Source organism: Euleptes europaea, chromosome 16 (genome assembly GCF_029931775.1).
Source record: "Euleptes europaea isolate rEulEur1 chromosome 16, rEulEur1.hap1, whole genome shotgun sequence".
Lineage (NCBI taxonomy): Eukaryota > Metazoa > Chordata > Lepidosauria > Squamata > Sphaerodactylidae > Euleptes > Euleptes europaea.
In genome coordinates, this window is record NC_079327.1 from 44,100,835 (window position 1) to 44,123,749 (window position 22,915).

At 43.1% G+C, this 22,915-nt stretch overlaps 1 protein-coding gene across 6 annotated transcripts in view; it reads left to right on the forward strand.

The window, feature by feature from the left end:
- GLRA2 (glycine receptor alpha 2) overlaps positions 1–22,915 on the forward strand; it is a 160,903-nt gene that overhangs the window by 37,000 nt on the left and 100,988 nt on the right. For all 6 annotated transcript variants that reach the window (XM_056861773.1, XM_056861774.1, XM_056861772.1 and 3 more), the window contains 3 exons: positions 2,010–2,233; positions 16,751–16,833; positions 18,002–18,139. In XM_056861773.1, coding sequence (XP_056717751.1) covers positions 2,010–2,233; positions 16,751–16,833; positions 18,002–18,139 — 445 coding nt within the window. The remainder of the gene's footprint in view (positions 1–2,009; positions 2,234–16,750; positions 16,834–18,001; positions 18,140–22,915) is intronic.

A 22,915-nucleotide genomic window follows, 5' to 3' on the forward strand; every position in this document is an offset into this window, starting at 1 on the left:
ATGAAAGAACCAGTCCCTGTAAACATTAGAAATAAACCTAGGGACCAATTCTTGGACAAAATTTTAACTTGTACAGTCCGCTGTGCATGCATTGAATGTAATGTAAAAGTTACTCAACACATGTACAAAGAAAAATCAAGTGTGCACTGTACATGGATTGAAGTGTACCCTGTACATATAATCACTGTAACATGTCTAGTATACAGGGTAAGTATGTAGTATTACATAGCCAATTAGATATGGATACAGATGTAAGCCCTTGAGTGCAAATAGAAATCCCAGTTGCCCATAGTATAAATATGGATGAAAGATGGAACGTGTCTCCATTGCCCAAGCAAGGGGACTGTTGCTTCCTAACTTGCTACATTGTGCTGCCAGGATTTTTGCTTGGTTTCAGTGCATACAAGGTTTATTCCCTCATTCAGCTCACAGCATACTTAATTATGATGGATTAGTTGAGACTAGCAAAGAAGGCAAGGGGTCAGCTGCTCTATCGTAGCACCCAAATTGCCACCAAGAAAATGCTTCCTTCTTGCCTATGAGTCCAAGTACTCAAACTACACTCTGAACTAGAGTAGAAGTGTGAGGTGGAAATCTTAGCCTGGCAGTTGGACTTAAGCTAAACAAAAAGCCAATTTATTAAGGAAGGGAAGTGAGCTAGTAGAGTAGCAATTCTGGTAAAACCCTGGATCTTCACAATAGTTAATGCTATGGTTGAATTTAATATAAGATGTGCCTATCGTTTTGGTTTGGAAAATGTAGCTCTTGACTCTTGGGGCTGTGTGGTTGTTTTCAAAGAACCAGTTTACATTTCCATTTTATGGATTTGCCATCTCATTTTCATAAGAGGAGCCACTTAGATGAAACAGCACCCATTTTGAATGGTAAAAAAGAAAAGAAAACAATGCCCCTGTAGTTGGGAGCCAAGGGAGAATTTGGCCACTACTAGTCTCCACTGACGTCCGTTGCTGGCTAGACCCACACTTTCCAGTTGGGCATCTCTGCACCAAGCTCTCTCCAAGCTCAAATCAAGTCCCGCCCCTTTAAATGCTGCTTTGTAATTGACTTACTTTGCAGTGCTCACTGTGAGAGAAGATTCCCCACCCCAAAACCCAATTGCCGCATAAAAAAGCATTTTAAGAACAACAACAACAAAAAAAACCCGGAGCAATCTGAAAGAGGGGGGGGGGAGAAATCCAACCCTCGGTTTTAAAAAGCCTTTCCTTTGCTCAGAAAGAGCCCCAAGGGAGCAGGAAGTGTTTGAATCCTTGCCTCTTTACATGCTGCTTTGTGATTGGCTGTGAGAGATGCCAGTCTTCCTGTGGCCCAGGCTTTGCCTTCTGCAGGGAATTTTGAGCTGGGCTAAGTTCAGGTTAGAGGGAAAAGGCAGATTAACAGAGGAATGGGAAGACCCGGCCATTGCTAGGGCTGGCAGCGATGTCATTTCGAATGGATGGAAAACACGGGCAGAATGCCAAGGAACAACCGAGTCAGACAGGGGGCGGACATGAGTTCAGGTACCTATGCATAAATGACCAAAGGATCTGAGAAAGATGGCACTGCTTCCCCTGTCGGAAGACATGGAGGGGGCTATCCCTTGCCACCTCCTGTCCTTGAATGGACTCTTGCAGTAGGATGAAAGGACAATTAAGCTAATCTGTTCGAGGCTGAGACACCTCCCTGACTTCCAGCAGTCATTTACATAGCCATGAACCCTCTTGGTGTGGCTCTCTAACTTCCAAGCAGATGTGACATTCAAAAGAACCCATTATGACACAATTCATTTTCATTTGTTCCATATGGGTGCTGTTCCACACAAATGATTCCCCAAAAGAAATTGAGGTGAAAGAAAGAAAGAAATGTCTGAATCATCTCCATAATGTCTGTCTTCAAAGGTAAAGGTGACACCCGATAACTCTGTCATCAGTATTAGTCTCAGAGTCTGAAAGTACTATGACATCTAACCTGGACCAGAGGTTTAATGACCTATGTGCATGACATTTCTGTAGGACTACAGAGTGAACATTTTTTTGAGGCAGCAGTGGAACGACTCACGTCTTGCCTACAGTGAATACCCTGATGACTCCTTGGATTTGGACCCATCTATGTTGGACTCTATTTGGAAACCTGATTTATTCTTTGCCAATGAAAAGGGAGCCAACTTCCATGATGTTACCACAGACAACAAGCTGCTGAGAATTTCCAAGAATGGGAAAGTGCTATATAGTATCAGGTAAACCTGCTCCTATATATGTACGTGTTATGCCTGGTTTTTTTTTTAATGTGGCTTATATCATAGAACATAACATAATATACTATTTTTGTTTCTCTTATTTATACTTTAATGAGGCCTAAACACAGCAGGGTGTCGAAAAGTCTGCTTCCTTCACCTTGCGAAATTCATACACTTCTCAAAATAGACAATAAAATGGAAAAACAAAACTCACTAGCTTTGATGAAAAACATGAAAAGATCCAGTAACCTCATAATGATTTGCATCAGTTATTCACATCTGCATAAATTGAAACCACTCTTTTAATAACTACACTGGGTAGCCCCTCTCGTTCTCCTGTGAGAGATGAATTTTGATTGCAAAGGGGAAACGTGATTTTAGAATGTCGGAAGATCATCCTAAATAGGCTTCCTTTCTTTAGTGGAACATTGATTTATTTTAGTTTCTTATTTAAAACATTTTTATGTTGCCTTTTCACCCAATCAAGGTCCAAAAGGTGGCGAACATCAAAATATTAAATTATCTGAGCAATTAAAATATATTTAAAATTATAAAATAATTCAATTAAAAACATATAAACCTGATCCTCTCAAGGTCTACTCAGTGGTAAGTCCCCTTGACACCGTTGCTGCTGCTTACTTCCATAGAAGTGTACACAGGATTATAGTATTGATGTGATTCAGATGGCCCCAGTGGGTTTCCTAACTTGTACTAGCTTTATGCATCTTATATATGCAATGCATAGCAGCATGTGTTACATGAGGCAGGCTTTGGCTAACTTAGCATATGCTATCACAGTACACTTTGATGAGAATCAATTAACCAGGACACATGCAAAAATCAGAATGATAAAGAGCCTTAAAATAGTAACGCAGAAGCACACATTGTCCAAATGATCTACAAAGAATACATTTCATAGGATAGTTAGCATGCTTCATTGGGTTATTAATGGATTAATATTTGCAATGAGCCTTGAAGATGAAAAGTCCACTTAGTGTTAACAGAGAAAATTAATCATAATTTCTAAATTCCTCCCTCTCTGGCTATGTTTCCCCTCCTTTTCACTAGCTACTTAATTGTTTGGTGAACTGTTTGCAGCCATTATGTGAGATTGCACACATTTGTCTGAAGTGCATTAAGGATTTAAGGTTTTCCCCACAAAGAATTGCTGCTTTGCAGTGCAGTCCCATAGGGATCTGTGTCCACTCCTCCCTCACCCCTGAAATAACAAATTTGCTATCACTCTTTTGATCCATTCTCCTCTTTGAATTCACTTCAATCTCTGAATATTCCCTTGCATATGAGAACAAAACAAATTAATATAAGTTCAAGGTGATGTGCCTGAGTTATTGTATTAATTCCCAATGACAATAACACAGTAGGAGAATTCACACACCAGAACAAAGGATTGCAACAACGTTTATAACTTCTGGTCCGGGGTGTTACACATACGTAGATATACAAAGACCCAATAATGGACACATTTGGATTGGCATAACCTATCAGTGTGGTTTTGAGGTGTGGATCTAGGTGGCTACATGATCTGTAATGGAGAAACGAAACTTAACATTCCTACCTGACACCCCTAAATCACTGCCTTGGGCCTCATTAGGGCAGCTAGCTGTACCTGGCCTGCAAGGCTGATCTCACTGGCACCTGATTCATAATGGCTGCTAGTTTATGCTAACTCAGTGATCACACAGAAGTGAATAGGAACCAAAGAATAACACTTGACCCCTTATACATGGGGTATTGCCATTATATATATATGTGTGCAGAATATGGTATTGTGCTAGATGCTAACCCTTATGCCCCGGGCTTAGCATCTTTATAAGTGTGAGTATGCGGACTGAGTATAAAAGCATACATTTCCAATAATAATGAAGATTATAGGCATTACAAAGGTAGGGTTGCTAACCTCCAGGTTGTGGTTGGAGATCTCTTTAGATTACAACTGATCTCCCAGTGACAGATATCAGTTCATATGGAGAAAATGGCGGTTTTGGAAGGTGGATGCATGACATTATACTCCAAGGAAGTCCCTCCCCTCCCCAAACTCCACCCTCCTGAGTATACACCCCACCTAAATCTCCAGGTATTTTCCAACCTGGAGCTGGCAGCCCTAATTCAGGGGCTAGTATCTCAGCATGTAAACCAGTGGATGTATGGTAACAAGAGTAGGGATGCCAGCCTCCAGGAGGGATCTGGGAATCCCCCAGAATTACTTCTGAGTAGGCCTGTTTAGGATTGCCTAAAGTGTCTCAGAATGTTTAAAAAATGGGGTTGTATCCTACAGCTCCATTCTACTAATGGAAAAGAGCCTTGCATTGGTTATGGATGCCAGCCTCCAGGTGGGACCTAGGGAGCTCCCAGAATTACAGCTCATCTCCAGACCACATAGATCAGTTCCCCTGAAGAAAACGGCTACTTTGAAGGGTGGACTCTATGGCATTGTACCCCGCTGAGGTCCCATTCTTCCCCAGGCTCCACCACCACATCACCAGGAGTTTCCCAACCTGGATCTGCCAACCCTACCCTCCCCCCATCTCCCACCAGTAGCCAGGGGGGACCTGCCAACCCTATACAAGAGAGGACAAGTGTCCCTCTCTTCTGTCCTAAATACAATGCAGTATGGGAAAAGGACATGCAATGTTGAGATTCTTACAATCTCCCCCCCCCCCCGCAAAAAAAGAGAAGTAGCCTAAAGCAAATCTCCATCTGCTTCCTCCTTTGTAAAATGGACACAATACTCTATACAGGATGATATTATGTAGAATTAGGCTAAAAAGCCAATACTGATGTATGCTTACTTGGAAGTAAGCCTCATTGTGCAACTTTTGGATCAACAGTCATAGGTGGGTTTGGGCTGTTAGACATTATGACTGCAAGCTATGCACACTAACCTGGAAGCAAGTCTTTTTGAATTCAGTGTGACTTAATTCTAAGCAAACTAAAACTGCATCAGGCTGTGTAAGTAGTATGTAAGTTATGAGTAAAAATAATTCTTATGTATTATTTTTAAAAGGTTCTCTGAATTCAGATCTAAAGAATGGGCTGGAAACATCCCACATATCATTGGACCTTATAGCTGTATAGTGAGTTTAGAATATGAAATAATTATGACATTTTATTATATTGTTGGCCATTTTACTTAATGGGAACTTATTTTTGCGGTAATAACATATACACATGTTCTTAGCTTACCTTCAGAAAGGCAAAGCAACAAAATGCCATAATAATTACCAGATATGATAATTTTCCACTGGCAAATCTCAGTAGCAGAACAAGAAATAAGAATATAGAAAGAGTCTCGAACTAGCAGCCTACCATTGCACACAATAAACATGCTGTCACTTAACAAGTACTGTTATCACCTGTTTAAACTCAGGAAGAAACAGAATGCTTCTGTTTGCTTGAGTGACATCAGACATATCTTACTCGAGGCAACAGTGCAGCTGGGTGCTATTTGGAACACAGATGGATAATTTTCTTGACATTTGTCCATGTTGCAAAAGTAATATTTCGGGATGTCATATTAGATTTGCAAAATTGAGAAGCTTGAATGAGAGTTAACCTGAAACAGAGTAAGCATAAATCATGTTTCGCATGGAATCAAAAGCTTATCGTCTCCCAGTTGTATTCTGTTGAGCAGCAATGCATCCTTAATGGAGATTGAGCATGAAGCGTCAGTATTGGCATCTCTGGCCAGAAAGATTTTACCCTAAAAGCTCTCCAAACTAATCCAGAGTAGTACTGGGGCTTCCCTGATGGTTTAAATATGTCAGGAGCAGAAGAGCCACACACACACTCATCTGCAGTGATCCATAAATTTGTTATTAGGATGATCATCTAGTTCATACACCGAGGGAATTTGTTTTCTTCCTTGGGTGAGTATTTGCATGAGTAAGGCGTCTCTGGAAAAGTTTGCCCAAACATTCATTTAGGTTTTCTAATGCACAGTGAGGAATTCTCTAATCGTGATTATGAGATTCTTTAATGCTATTAGCCACAGGAAAAAAATAACCTTTTTTAGTTAATGACCCTAAGGGCCAGCTGTACATGATCTCCATGTAATGGTATGAGTCTGCCTTCAGGGGCCGGGGATACTTGTAAACGAAAATGGAACACAAAAGGCTAAACCTTGTCCCGTTCGCACCTTACCTTAACATTGACTCCCTAACCTCCATTTTCTTTACCTGTAAATGGGAAGGCTCATGGAAATTCATTCTAGTTATTTGTGACTATTATTTGTGTCCATTATCTCCTTTCTTGGGTTGTCAGTCACTTCTAGGGTTGCCAACTGCCAGGTAGTGGCTGGAGATCTCCTGCTATTACAATGGATCTCCAGCCAATAGAGATCAGTTCACCCGGAGAAAATGGCCGCTTTGGCAATTGGACTCTATGGCATTGAAGTCCCTCCCCTCCCTGAACCCCGCCCTCTTCAGGCTCCACCCCAAGAACCTCCCGCTGATAGCGAAGAGAAACCTGGCAACCCTAGTCACTTCCCTGTGCCAAATCTGCTTTATAATATGGGATTACGCATAATATGGGATCTTTTTTTCTTTTCTGACTCAAATATAGTAAGACCCTGAGAATTTCACCCCAAGCGAGTGGGGGAAATAGTTAGTGCTTGAGTAGCCTGAAAAACAAATATAATAGAGGAAACAAAGATGTGCAATACCCCTCCTGAAATCACCTGCACTGCATGACTTGTACCGCGCAACAGCGAATATCTTTCAGATTTGCGGTATACTTGTGGCTCTGGGTTGTTGTTTTCCCCATGCTTCACATTGATGACTGTAATATTCTATAATCTAATGTTGGGATTTAAGAGGATTTGGCATTCCCTAGTTATGCTGCTTTATCAAGGCAGAGATTAGCAAAGCGAGAGGGCAGAGGTCATTATGATGGCTGAAAGTCATTTGTTTCCGTGGAAAATGCCTCTTTTGCATGTGTTTCTCTCTCGTTGCAGTTATGCCCTGATGATTCTGACAGGTTGCCTTCTTTTTTTGAAAGTACATCAGATCCTGCTCTCCCCAGAGACCCCTTCCTTAAAAAAAAATCCCAGCACTAGAAACAATGATTCAGTTACCCTCATCAAAATTATATGAAATTCCTTGTTCTTTGGAAATAGTTTCTCAGAATATTGAAGGCAGAATGATGAAAGAATGAGAAAATATATAAAGTGCTAATTGGAGGCAAATACCTTAAACCAAGACTGCCATTTTTGTAGGTATTATAGGACTGGTTCACAACACTGTTCCATTGCTATGTTTACTATATCCTTGGGACAGATTCACATGTGCGCATTCATCATTCAGTGGCTGATAGAAAGCCACAGATCAAGCACCGTTGCGAACATGCTTATCTGTGAAATCAGTTCATATATTCAGCTGCCAGTCAGCAAGGTTCCCAGCTCATGAGAGCCAGCATTGTGTAGTGGTTACAGTTAATTAACTTCATTTATACCCCACTTTTCTCCCCAGTAGGGACCCTGACTGGCTTACAACAGTCTCCATTTTATTCTCCCAACAACCCTGTGTGGTAGGTTAAGTTGACAGTGCGTGACTGGTCCAAAGTCACCCAGTGAGTTTCCTTGGCAGAGTGGTAATTTGAACCTGTGTCTCCTGGATCCTAGGTCAGCACTCTAACCACTACGCCATGCTGGCTTGGACTGGGATCTGGGAGACCCAGGATTGAATCGCTACTCTACCATGGAAGCTTGCTGTGCGACCTTGGGCAAGTCACACACTCTCAGCCTAACCTACAATGTTGGAAGATGCTGTAAGTTTCTTATGGGGGATAAAAGCAGGGTATACATTTCTAAATAAATATATAAGGCTTAGCCCATAAATGTGTGTCCATAACATAATTTTCTCTACTAACTGTTAGTTTAAAATATCAGCTAAAAGGTAAAGGTCCCCTGTGCAAGCACCGGGTCGTTCCTGACCTATGGGGTGATGTCACATCCTGACGTTTACTAGGCAGACTTTGTTTGCGGGGTGGTTTGCCAGTGCCTTCCCCAGTCATCTGCCCTTTACCCCCAGCAAGCCGGGTACTCGTTTGACCAACCTCGGAAGGATGGAAGGCTGAGTCAACCTTGAGCCGGCTACCTGAAACCGACTTCCGTTGGGATCAAACTCAGAGCTTGGACTGCAGTACTGCAGCTTACCACTCTGCGCCACGGGGCTGCTATATCAGTTTACTCTGTAAGAAAGCAATTTATGTAAAGTGAAATAAAAGTTCTCCATGGTGTTATATTTGCAACTTATCACAAGTTGTTAGAATGAGATGAAGATGCATGTGAGAATCAGCCCCAATTTAAGTGCAGAGAAGAAATCAAATGATTCACATACAGGTGTAAACCCTAAAAAACTGTGAACTGATGCCAGTACAAAGTGTTGCTTTTGAAGTCCAGAGAGCCGGAATTAAAGTTCCGTCTGCAGTGTTATATCTCTATGATGACTCATTTACACATGCCAGTCATCTGATGTAGCAGCTATCAAGGGAGGAAGGTGCATGCATAGAGCAGCCCGTAGTGGCCTGATCTGATGAGCTGCTGTCCTCCGGCTGAGTCAGAGGCTCAAAACTGTGGATTAAGAGTCCCAGCTCTTGGAGTAATAGTTTGGAGTAAGAGTCATGGGTTTGTCCACTGAGACTTGCCATCAGTCGTGGCTCAGCAGGAACTGTTGCTGTTTCCCCCTCTACAGTGTGGCTCTGCTGCACAGAGGGCTTTTTCCAGTTTGGAGACAGTAAATGGAGGAGCTCTAGGGGCTCAACCCGAAGCTACCTCAGCAGTATTTATAAGAAGATGGAAAAGCACCATTAGGATTCCCCCCTCTCAAATACTGAAATGCCCAATTATAACCATTCATACCATGTCAAGTATACCATCAAGAGCTCATTCACCTGCACAATCTCTAACTGGACCGTGTTCCCGCAGTGCCCTTTACATTGGCCAAACTGGACAGTCTCTGCACAAAAGAGTAAATGGATGCCAACCAAACATTAAAAATGAAAACCCTCAGAAATGAGTGATGGAGTGCTTCAGCCTCCCTCGATATTCAGTAATAGACTTAAAAGTTGCAACACTTTACCAGAAGAGTTTCAGAGGAAGTCTCCAGGGAGAAGCTTCTGAGCTGAAATTCATGTGCATCTTATTCTGTCAAACATAGACTTCAGTAGGGACCTTTTACTGTAAAAGTAAAGGTCCCTTGTAGGTTTATGTGCACTATTCAGATTCTGTTTTCTAATTCATGACATTTGATTGAATTGCGTACTATTTTTGACTGCATCTTGTTTTCTTCTGTGCTATGCCGTGTTAGGTAACGCGTCTAAGGAAGGTGGCTTCTGGACTTTCTTTGTAATGTGTCCTCTCCCCTGCTTTTTTGCTAGGGAGAGGACACATTACAAAGAAAGTCCAGAAGCCACCTTCCTTAGACGCGTTACCTAACACGGCATAGCACAGAAGAAAACAAGATGCAGTCAAAAATAGTACGCAATTCAATCAAATGTCATGAATTTTTTGCTTTTTTGCTAGGATTGCCAACATCTAGGTGGCACCTGGAGATCTCCTACTATTACAATTGATCTCCAGATGACCAAGGTCGGTTCTCCTGGAGAAAATGGCTGCTTTGGAGGGTGTACTCTGTGGCATTATACCCTGCTAAGGTCCCTCCCCCAAAATGCTTCTCTCCCTAGGCTCCCTCCCCCCAAAGTCTCCAGGTATTTCCCAGCCCAGAGCTGATAACCCTACTTGCTGTTTGTAACTTTGGATATATGTATCTTTGCCTACTGAATGGAGCAGCTCTTGCATCTGATGAAGTAGACTTTGGCTCATGAAAGCTTATGCCACAACTGTGTAGTTTTGGTTGCAGCAGACTAACATGGCTTCCACAAAGGAATTTGATTCATACATGGACCATGTATATCTCTTAGTTTTGACTTCATATATGGAGAGCTTAAAAACTAACTGAGCATCCCAGGTTTACCGACTGTATTCTTTGCTTCGTTAACGGAGCCTGCAGTGTTTTAAATCACATCTCTTATTGCAAGGCAGGAAAAATAAATTAATGAAAATAGCAGCTTGCCTTCTGAACTCAAAATGCCTGTGTTTTAAATCTGTCCAGCATCATCTCTATCAAAAATGAGCATGCCATATTTAATTAAAAATGGGGGGAATGTTGGCAGAACCTATATATAATTTTGTATGCAGAAAGGGCTGTTCTTGGCTGGAAAGGCTTTAAAAAATTGGCAGACTCTTCCTTATGGAAATCAGTGCTAATAGGATTTTGGAGAATGCTTACTGGAGAGAGGCCAAGGTACACATCTGCGTACACAAGAGCCCAACAGGCAGTCGTTGCATCTGGTATGAGAGGGTTATGACCCATGGTGATCCACATACTATGTGAAATATTCCTCTTGGCACTATAGTACTGCACTATAGCACTGCTATCACAATGCGGTGGTTAAGTACTCCAGAGTGTCTGATTTGTAAATGAGCACTATCAGACTAAACAAACAGAAGCAGATTGTTTCCAAGACTTGAACAGTAACAGCAGTGCTCTGCTTAGCAGTCAGAGATCCTTTTTGTAATGGTGTGCTGAGCTCTGGGTGGGTGCCCGCACTTCAAGGATGCTAACCAGTTTTAAAGATTTCACAGGAGAGCTACAAAGGGGCAAAACCTTATGCGGATGAGAAGAAAGGAGGGGCTATTTCTAATCTATAGACATGGAGCTAAAGGCAGGTAGCAAGCCAGTGTTCATATATGGGCAGTGCAATCCTAAGGGTGATGTGGCGGCCAGCAGTTGATGTAACAGTGGAACTGCTAGTCTGGGTTTGGTTAATGAGTGGCCGGTAGTAAAAAGAGTTCGTAGTTGGGTTTTTGAGGCAGCAACCATGTCACCATCCATAGCAACTGTGCTGTAGCATACCAGGGGCTGGCAAGCTCGAGGGCCCAGCCCAGAGCTCATCACAGCCCGGGGGCAGGAAGGGGCATGGCCAGGGATGCTGACTCCCTGTTGGCAGCATCCCACCGAGGGTTGCCAACCTCCAGGTACTAGCAGGAGATCTCCTGCTATTACAACTGATCGCCAGCTGATAGAGATCAGTTCACCTGGGGAAAATGGCCGCTTTGGCATCTGGACTATAGGGCATGGAAGTCCCTCCCCTCCCCAAACCCTGCCTTTCTCAGGCTCCGCCCCAAAAACCTCCTGCCGGTGGTGAAGGAGAACCTGGGAACCCTAGGTTTGGTGCCGGGGAGGGGGCTTGGCTATCACAGGGTTGGGAGACAATTGGTCGTGCCTGCATTTGACACCCTCAGCTGCTTCAGGCCTCATGGGCATGGCCGCAGTGGGGCGGGGGGCACTTGATTTTTTTAGTACAATTAGAGCTGATGGGCTACATCATGTTTTTAGAGCTGATGGGCTACATCATGCTGGTGCAGGGGCTTACACCTCAGTTGCACTGATGGGCCACCGGTGTGGCACTGCACCAATGCCCAAGAGCAGTAGAGAGGAGCTGGGGGCTTATGCCAGCGTAACTAGCCCTTACGCCAGTGTATCTCAGAGCTACACTGGTGTAAAGGTCAGTCAGCTCCCTGGGGAAACACCCTCCCCCCCCAGGACTGGACTGTTAAAAGTATATCAGATAGAAGAATGGGAACACTTGGGAATAGTACAAGAAGTGGTAGGTTTCAATGACCAGGTAAGGGTTCAGGCCAAACTCGACATGACATTTTTAAACCAGCCTGATCCGGGAAACCCAAACCCAACCCGCTTTCACTGCAGCAACACAGCAGCAGTGGGGAACTAATTTTTAAAGCACTACAGAGTGTGATTGGGAGCACATTGCAGGAGGGCTTCTGCCTTCCCCTGGTCACTTTCCTGAGCTGAAACAGCCCATGGGATGTGCAGCATACTGCACTTACAAGTCCCAAATGGGGCAAATAACACCCCCCCGGGGCCATTTTGGTTCCTTGAGGGAAGCAGACGCTCCTCCTCCCCTCGCACCATGTTCCCAATCCAAATCAGGCTCTTTTGGTGATTTTAAAAAGTGTTCCTTGCAGCTGCTGGGATGCTCTATGGAAAGAAAGATGGTCTGGCAATCCTGAAATTAACTTGTTTGAAAAAATCACATCTAGTAGTTAACTGAGCACTGGAACAAACTCCTTTAGGGAAGTTGTGGAATTTCTTACCATGTAGGTCTGCAGGCAAAGGCAAAACAAAAATTCCACAGAGATGCTTTAGGTGCAGAATGCTTTGCCTCAGACGGGGAGAATAGGCGCACTCGAAACTCATTGGGTCACACCTCGTAATCTGTTATGCCAAACAAGATGCGCTCAGTTTGTGATCCACCAAAACAGATGCTGTTTGCCAACCCGCCTTGGGCAGGATGGAATTTTTATCACCTGGTTTGAAAGGATTGATTTTATCGTACTATTGTGACTTGTGAATGGATAGAGCTTTGAAGAAGGTGACCGTCTGAGACAAACAGGGAGGACTTCCATGGACCCAGAACCACCAAGAGGGAATGACTAGGGTACAAAATTCTAGGATATCAGAACTGGGCAAGGTGCCTTTGTGTGATAGCAGCAGCATACTTGTTTTAATCAAGCATCTTGTATGTGTCCTCATAAATGTCAAAGGGCCCCAGAGAGAGTCTTACCTGGGCCGTGTCCGCACTCACCATTTGCACCGCCTTCTCACGTGCGTTTTCCCTGCATGTCCGCACCTCATGTCACGCAAAGGATGTTGGAAGCGGCCTCAGCGCACGATTTCTCCGCGTTAACAGAAATCGCATATAAAAAATTTAAAAAGCCGTTTTTCCCACCCGAAGCCTGGAGTGCGATCTGAAAATCCACTTTATTTCTCTCCTCGCTGCCATCCCACAATCCCTCAGGCCGAAAACTGGCCAATCACATTTTTTCCTAATATCCATGCGGAGTGTGCCACGCATGCGCATTTCTCGGGACGAGGGCTCCACTGTGATGGCGGGGGTGCTGGCCCTCCCTTCTTTCAAACTTTACTGCACTCAAGATCGCTGGGTGCGAAGGGAGAAGACCCGGATTTTTTCTCAAAAAATCGGGTCTTCTCCCTTTGATAGGGCGATAGATGGGTACAGAATTTTAAAATCATTTTGGAATCTGCGGTGGTGAGCGCGTTTCTGTTGCGGTGTTATTTGCTAGTGCGTCAACGGGCCTGGTGTCTCTCAGAAGCCTTGCATGGAATTCTTGACTAGACAAGGGTTTCCCATTAATTGTAATTTTGTATTGTAGACAATTGTGTGTGTGTAAAATGCCGTCAAGTTGCAGCCGACTTATGGCAACCCCATAGAGTTTTCAAGGCAAGAGACTAACAGAGGTGGTTTGCCATTGCCTCCCCTCTGCACAACAGCCCTGGCATTCCTTGGTGGTTTCCCATCCAGTTGCTAACCAGGGCTGACCCTGCTTAGCTTCTGAGATCTGATGTGGTCAGGCTAGCTTGGGCCAACCAGGTCAGGGCACTGGAGACAATGAATGAAATATAAAGAGCACAAGATGGTTGATGGCATTGTACTGCGTGCAGAGATTTTTAATGCATCATATTAAAAACAGGTTTTTAAAAAATTGTAGCTGGAATAACCAAACAATATCAAATGTCCAGTATCAGAACTTCTCTCCTTATAAAGTAAGGGTAATGCAAACAACAACAACAAAAATGTCACTCTGGAAGAGGAAGCTTAATCACTTCAATTGTTCACCATTAACTGCACTCATATTTAAATTTACTTTCATGGACTTTCTAAAAACATAATGGAAACGTCATTGAATTCCTTGGCATATCACATCAAGTTACAGTATATCTTTTCAAAAGAAAATCATCACGTAGTCTCTGTCACTGCACAAAATTAAGGGTAGCTGTGTGAATATCAGGGCTGCCGGGTCTCCTGGGACGGCGGTTTCGCCACCCCCCACTGGGGCCAAAACCTCCTTGTGGCAGGAAAAATCCATGCAATCCTTCATAGGGTTGCACAGGAGATACGCCACCTAAAAGGAGTGTGCACAGAAGTGCGCCGTCCGGACACCGGCGCAAGGCTGGGCTGGCGTCCCTGTGCCGCGTTGCCAGAGCAGCGTGGGGAGAACGGCATCTGGGCCTCCCCGCCGGCGCCGGGCCACTCTGTGCGGTGCAGCCCCTTTTTCGCCTCCTGAGCTCTTTTGCCGAAAGAGCTCAGGAATGCGCTGTCAATGTCTTATGTACCGCATCGTCACTTCCAGGAGAACCCTGGTCAGGGCACTGGAGACAATGAATGAAATAGAAAGAGCACAAGAGGGTTGACTGCATTGTACCGCGTGCGGAGATTTGTAATGCATCTTATTAAAAACAGTTTTTTAAACATTTGTAGCTAGAATAACCGAACAATATCAAATGTCCAGTCTCAGAACTTCTCTCCTTATAAAGAACCCTGGAAGTGAGATAGGGTGGCTGTAAGCATCACCAGAAACTCTATGGCTGCACCACCACCACCCCTGGTTGCTTTAGCACTTAGAAAGGTGCAGGAGAGAACCAGAGTGCCTTAGTCTGCCATGCTGTGAGCCGCATCACAATCAGGCCCTCACAGCATTTTAAAATTACTTTAAAATAGTTGCACATCTTTGGGTTGGACTTGTAGAGATAGTCATGATTAATTTGACCCGAATGAGTGCCCTGCTCAGGGCTGTTCAGTGGGGCTTGCTTTCAAGAAAAGGTTGTTAGGACTGCAGTGTTATTTATTTTTACAGCCTTTATTGCCCATATTTCTCCAAAGGGCTCAGATGTTTCCAATAAGCACATTCCTTGGAGACTGGGGAACCTTTTCAGTGCTTTACCTTTGAAAATAAATAGCCTGGGAAAGGCCAGAGCCCATGAGGAGGAGGAAGGGGAAATGCACTGTCTCAACTGTGTTATAAATATGGGTCTAAGAAACATGTTAGTTTTGTAGTACCACTGATGTATGGTTTCCCAAAGCAAATCCAACTACAGGATGTTCGGCCTCTGACCTATATGCTGCAAGAATGTAAGAAAAATTAAGTCAAGATCAGTTCGAGCCTGGGTAATGATTATACATAAACCACAACACATTTAAAATAAAACCTTTTCCACCCCCTTGTCACAGTGTTAATGTTTTATTTTAGTTCTGACCTCTGCATAACAATGTCACACATATCGTGGAATCCCTTGCACACATTTTAAATGCCTTGAGCATACAACTAACCTCTAAGGAATGTATCATGTAAGGAAAATTCCAGATGGGAAGCTGTGTTTATCTGAGGCTGCAAGATAAAACAGGAGTCCGGTAGCACCTTAGAGACCTTATAGAATTTATTCCAGCCTAAAGTTCCCTAAATCAGAGCCTACTTTATGTCTTTCAGAAATAAAAACATTCACGGGATATGAGTAACAAAAAGTATGTTTATTTAGTTTTGTATTGATTTTTCAAATTGAGATTCTTTGGTTTACCGTGTCTGTTGCTTTATGGGCAACTGGGTAAACCAGATATACGACCATATAGTTTATAACACCAGACAAATTAAATTTTATTGCTGTATCAGCCTTTGCATTATAAAAGTCTCACTGAATTGTCAGCTTTTTTTTTGCGTTAGTTAAAATCGGAAGGACTTTCATTTTCTAATAACCTTTGTATAGTACTATATAAGATGGGCCACTGTGATGCGTGAACCATTATGAATGTAAGGTTCTGTTCTGGTTTCGATTTAACAGAGACATTCAAGTAACAGATTTGACTTATGTTCTGGTTTGCAAAAGAATATAGATTCTATCCAGTTTTTGAACCAGGGTCAAATTTGGTTTAATTCCTATCCTATTTTAAAAATTCCATTTGTATTATAGTGGCCATAGTCTAAGGCTTGTGTACTTGACTGTCTTATGTGTTTAAGGTGAGAAAGAGTGAGATTGACAGCGCATTCCTGACTTCTGAGGACAGAAGTCCTCAGGTGGCCAGGAATGGGCTGCGCCGGCATTGGGCCCCCCTGTGCCGGCGTCCGGGCTACTTATGCCGGCGTTAGTGGCTCCAATGCTGGCGGGGAGGCCCGGATGCCAGTCTTCAGCCGCTGCCATGGCAGCACCAGCCAGAGACACTGACGTCACCCCATGGGTCAGGAATGACCCAGAGCTTGCACAGGGGACCTTGACCTTTTTTTAAATGTGTGATACAGGGTTAAAAACAGTATTTTAAGGATTGTAAAGAAATTACATATAGTACAATTCCTAGAGCACATGAATTGTCCTATGTGTAATTTCTTTACAATTTTTTAAAATATTGTTTTTAACCCTGTATCACACATATCTATGTTAATACCTTGTGTTCTTCATTGTCAGAAAAAGACCAACCCTTAAGATAAGCAGAATCTGGCATACTGACCTTGTTTCACTACCAGAACGAGTAGATGAAGAGCCTTTGTTATTTAATATCTTGTTGGCCCATTTCTGTCTGTAATTCCATGCATACTAAATATAGTGCAATCTTTCTGTGTACCTTTAGGCTAACGCTAACCTTATCTTGTCCCATGGACCTGAAGAACTTTCCCATGGATGTACAAACGTGCACAATGCAACTAGAGAGCTGTAAGTAATCAGCTGCTCCTTTTTTGTATCTGTGAACTTTTTACTGCTTGAGATGTCCATATTTAATATCGCTTTTATGCTGCAGCAACCTCATGCTTAGTGACATTGTGCTGCCAGCGTGTTCTTTTCTGCTGATACAGCAAGTTTGGGGATTATATGGCTGCATTTTAAATTTGTAAAACAACCTGAATTTAACAACGTTAAATTTATCAGCGTTAAATTCAGCCCATCTCACATTTGGTAGTTGCGTCAATAATAGAGCATTTTCAAATGACAGAACTAGTTTGACTTTTGAGAGCAATGGGCTCCAGCCATAGCTCTGTGTTAAAATACACACTTTTTGTTCACAATATCTCAGCTTCAATCCTGTTTGTTGTTTTATATATTCTAATGCTATAAATAATTTCAGGTACATATCCAGAAAATCACAGGATACATTTTAGGCATCAAAGAAGTAAAATCCCTGAACTATCTTCAGTTAAAACAACTTCAGGAAACAGAGTCAGGACAGATCCCTCTGCCTGAGTGTGGAGAGCTGATGTAACTCTAAGTAGAAAGTACTAGGCTAGAGAGAACCACAGTCAGATTCAGCATAAGATAGCTTGTGTATTTGTTCATATGAAGTGTGTTGCATGTTCTTTGTCTTGTTCATCCAGTCAGCCATCAACAAGTGTTACACTGAGTTCTGTTCAGTGAAGCTGTAGCTTGCCAGCCGCACATTTATACAATAACATTATCACATTATCAGATGATACAGTAGTCACATGAATCTTGCTCCTGAAATGTGTGGCTGGCGGCTTCCAGTCCAAGTGAAAGGAACACAACATAACATCTCCTGAGTACTAGATGTAAGATGATGTGAGTGGAGAATACATTCCATAACAGATAGCACATTTCCCCAAAATTTCAAGATATTATCACAGGAATCTGTGCAGTTACAGCCAATGCTTTCCAGATGTATATCAGAGTTACACATTCATTAGTATAACGACATATTTTCTAAACAATGGCAGTTGGTAAAGCATTGTCTAAGAGGTAATTTAATTCATTTGCCGTTTTTCTTTTCCCATTCAAAAGGAAGCATGCTTGCACTGCCAAAGTTTTCCCCTTTTGGCTTCAGAGGTTGCCACTCCATTATTATCTAATGAAATGCATTTGCTTCTTCTAGTTGGCTACACCATGAATGATTTGATCTTTGAGTGGATGAGTGATGGCCCAGTGCAAGTAGCAGAAGGGTTAACTCTGCCACAGTTTATTTTGAAAGAAGAGAAGGAACTTGGCTATTGCACAAAGCATTACAATACTGGTGAGCATTTGTTTTTACCATTTTAAATTAGCAACCGTTGCCACAAATGACAGGAGACATTATAAATTGGGGTAAGTTGTTATATAAGAGTCTCCCTACCATATCTGTAGGTTTTCCTAGCTGATTAGCATCAAATGCGATGCTTTTCTGCTTCGTGGCATGGTTTGCAAACTGTCAGAACCAAAAAGAAACCAAACATTATTATTTCTAAATGACATGATTGCTTGTTATAATTTTTGAACACTTAATGACAGAGTTTTTGAAACTAGCAGATAAGACAGATAACACTTCTTTACTCAAAAAGTAGTTAAACTGTGGCATTCACTGACAGTGGAGGCAGTGATGGCCACGAGCATCGATAGATAGAGAAGAGGTACATCAACGGCTACTAGCCATGGTGACTGGAGGGAGCCTCCATATACAGAGGCTGCAAAACTTTAAATACCAGTTCTGGGAGGCAGCAGAAATGTAGGCCCTTGGCTTCTATGCCTAGTTTGTTTGGCCCTCCTGGGCAACTGGTTGGCTGCTGTGTCTACTGGACTAGATGGGCCACTGGTGTGATCAGGCACTCTGTTCTTATGTCCTGAAGAAAGTGGACCTGTATCTGGCCTGTCTCCAGATGGAAGGTAGGAAAATCACATGAATGAATGCCTCTCAAGTTCACAAGTTCACAAGGTTGGAAGAGACCACGAGGGCCATCCAGTCCAACCCCCTGCCATGCAGGATCCTACAATCAAAGCACTCCCAACAGATGGCCATCCCGCCTCTGCTTAAAGACCTCCAAAGATGGGGACTCCACCACCCTTCAAGGCAGCACATTCCACCATCGAACAGCCCTCACAGTCAGAAAGTTCTTCCTAATGTTTAGGTGGGATCGCTTTTCTCTTAGTTTAAATCCATTACTCCGTGTCCTAGTCTCTGGAGATACAGAGAACAAGCTAGTTCCCTCATCAACATGACATCCCTTCAAATACTTAAACATGGCTATCATGTCACCCCTTAACCTTCTCTTCTCCAGACTAAACAAACCCATCTCCTTAAGTCTCTCTTCATAGGGCATGGATTCCAGACCTTTGACCATTCTGGTCGCCCTCCTCTGGACACGCTCCAACTTGTCAACATCCTTCTTAAATTGTGGAGCCCAAAACTGGACACAGTATTCCAAGTGAGGTCTGACCAATGCACAATACAGTGGTAGTATTACTTCCCTTGATCTAGACACAATATTCCTATTGATGCAGCCCAGAATTGCATTGGCCTTCTTAGCCGCCATATCACACTGTTGACTCATGTTCAGTTTGTAGTCCACTAAGACTCCCAGATCTCTTTCACATGTACTGTTGTCAAGCCAACTATCTCCCATCCTGTACCTGTGCCTTATGTTGTTTCTGCCTAGGTGAAGTACCTTACACTTCTCCCTATTGAAATCCATTTTATTGCTTATGGCCCAGCTCTCCAGTCTATCAAGGTCATTCTGAACTCTGATCCTGTCCTCTGGGGTATTAACTACCCCTCCCAACTTGGTGTCATCTGCAAATTTGATTAGCATATCCTCTATTCCATCATCCAAGTCATTTATAAAAATATTAAATAGTACCGGTCCCAGGACAGACCTCTGTGGCACCCCACTGGTCACTCCTCTCCAGGATGAAGTTGTGCCATTAATGATCACCCTTTGGGTTCAGTTGGTCAACCAATTACCAATCCACCTAATAGTAGCAGTGTCCAGCCCACATTTTTCTAGCTTTGCTTCAAGAAGTTCATGAGGGACTTTATCAAAGGCTTTACTGAAATCAAGGTACACTACATCTACAGCATTCCCTTCATCTACCATACTTGTCGCTCTTTCAAAAAAAGATATGAGATTAGTTTGGCATGACCTGTTTTTGAGAAACCCGTGTTGACTGTCAGTGATCACGTCATTTCTTTCTAAGTGCTTACAGACCGTCTGTTTAATTATCTGCTCTAGTATCTTTCCTGGAATCTTTCTAGTCTCTTTCCTCTCCATTAAACAAAAGTCTCCAAACACAGAACATTAATTGCTCAGGAAAGAATTGTAGCACAGTCTATTCTCTGACATGTTTTTCATGGAAGAGAATTCAATCACGTGATCTCCCTACAGCACTTTTTCAGTGCAACCCTAAACAGGGTTATACCTTTCTAAGTCTGTTGAAGTCAGTAGCTTTAGAGTGGTGTAACTCTGCTTGGGATTTTACTGTAAGTGTAAATTCAGGAGGTGCGAGTGCATTGCCTCAATTGTTGATCATTAGAACAACGTAGAGATGCTCTGCAAAAGCTAATAACATGCAAATTTTCAGCTATGCTAATACATTTAGTCAGAGGCAGGCAATGCCAAACCACCTCTGAACGTCTCTTGCCTTGAAAACCCTATGGGGTTGCCATAAGTCAGGTGTGACTTGACGGCACACAAAAAAAAAACTGTGGAGAAAATGGATAGAGAGAACTTGTGGTGGTAACCACTGTCACCACCTCTGTCTGTCTTGGGCAGCTGGCTTCCAGCAGCAGCAGCTCCTGCCTACCTTGTACGTGGTGAAAGTCACTCTTGCTAGGTCCTGGTGGGGGAACGAGATGGCAAGAAGTTGGCAGTGATTCTGGGGATCCATCCTGGACTTTTGCCTAGGGCCCTAACTACCCTTGTACTGCTGTCATTTTCAGAGTTTGTAATAAGGTCTCCTAAATAAAGTATAGACTGCTGCTAGAAGGCAACAGCTTAAACCAGATCTTTCACATTTTATATACTGTGAATTTTAATGGGAATAAGAATATTTGAAATAAATGAAAATTAATGTGGCTCATACTGCTGCATGTGACACCTCTTGGGCTGATTGGCAGTGCTAGAAGTAGCCAGTGGTATCTTATATTCTAATAGCAAAGACGGCCAAATCTTTGGATACTTAAATCTGGTGACTGGAATGGTGAACGGGCAAGATAGATCTTTCTACAAACCTGAAATAGGTCCCAGGTTTCTGAAAAAAATATGAAATTTAAAAAAAAAAAAAACACCATAGGGTTTTTTTAAAAACCTGAACATGATAAAAGGAGTTCCTTTAGCTTTAAGCAATGGGTTCCCTCAGAGGCTGTTGCTAAGCAACCTTAGAAGTGATTGCCCTTTGGTTGAATAGCTTCTTATTGCAATCCAAGTTTTACTTGCAAGTTCCAGTAACCTGGCAACCCTAGGCAGAAAGAAGGTAGGTTGATGAAAGGCTGAAAAGAAGAGAATGAGGCAGAGGAGAAGATATGGGGGTTTCCTGGAGAGCAGAAAGAGGAAATAGTATGGAGAAAGGGATACAGGCAGGGTTGCCAACCTCCAGGTGGTGGCTGGAGAACTCCCACTATTACAACTGATGTCCGGGCGACAGAGATCACTTCCCCTGGAGAAAATGGCTGCTTTGGCAATTGGACTCTATGGCATTGAAGTCCCTCCCCTCTCCAAACCCCGCCTTCCTCAGGCTCCACCCCAAAGTCTCCAGGTATTTCCCAACCCAGAGCTGGCAACCCTAAATACAGGGGGAGCTGTAGTGCCACACCACAAATACTTGAGGGTTTCTTACAATGCAAGTGGGCCTGGCTCAATAGCCAGCACCACACAACTAAGCCACAGTTTTCCTAGGTAGAGTCCTGGCCAGGGGGGGAAGGGAAAGCTTAATAAAGAGGGGCAGATAAAGGTAGGTTGGCTGTTGGTGGGAAGGAGATAGAGTTGCCAACTCCAGGTTAGGAAATACCTGGAGATGTGGGGGGGTAGACCCTGGGGAGGGTGGGGTTTGAGGAGGGCAGGGGCCTCAGAGGGGTATAATGCCATAGACTCCACCCTCCAAAGTAGCCATTTCCTTCAGGGGAACAAGTGTTGCCAACCTCCAGGTGAGGGCTGGAGATCTCCCAGAATTATAACTGCTGTCCAGATGACAGAGATCAGTTCCCCTGGAGAAAATAGCTGCTTTGGGGTTGGAGTCTATGGTATTATACAATGCTGAAGTTGCTTCTTCTCCATATCTCACCCTCCCAAGTCTCAACCTTCAAATCGCCAAGAATTTCCCAACCTGGAACTGGCAACCGTAAGGGGGAACTGATCTCTGTAGTTGGGACATCTGTTGTGACTCTAGGAGATCTCCACACACACCCTTGGAAGTTGGCAACCTGGAAGGAGAGAAGGGAGCAGGAAAAGGGGAGAGGCTATGGGGGTTTTCAGGAAAGGGGAATAACAAATAGTGGGGGAGGGGGAAATGAGATATCTCCCATAAGTCCTTGTGGGTTCCCACTTGTAACAGTATTGATACCAATCTTCATTCCTTTCTATCATAGTCCTTCTTTGGGATCCCCCTAATTTCCATGATCTCATCCTTCCCCTACCTATGCATATGAAGTAAGAGGACTGCTTCTCTATTGTTTGCGTGTCCTAACAATACCCAATGAGGCTTACTTCAGTTTTTCTTTGACTTGGGGCACTCTATTTTCATAAATGTTGAGCTCCTTGCTCAACTGAAAGGGCAATAAAAAAGGAGAGATCCTTGAAATTTCACAGTACCTTTCAACAGCAACTCTTTTCTGCTTCCAGAACACTCCCATCGCTGAAAGAATTTCAGCTTCCTTAATAAAGAAAACAAAAGTTCTCATGTTTTCTCTGTATTTTCCAATATTATAATTTTTCAGTCCTCTTTCTATTTTTGAAGGACAGAATCAAAATGTTAGAGTCAGTTGTGCCAAATGATTCATGTCTCAAGTGATTAACAAGCGGTCAGCTCCATCAAAGTAAAATGT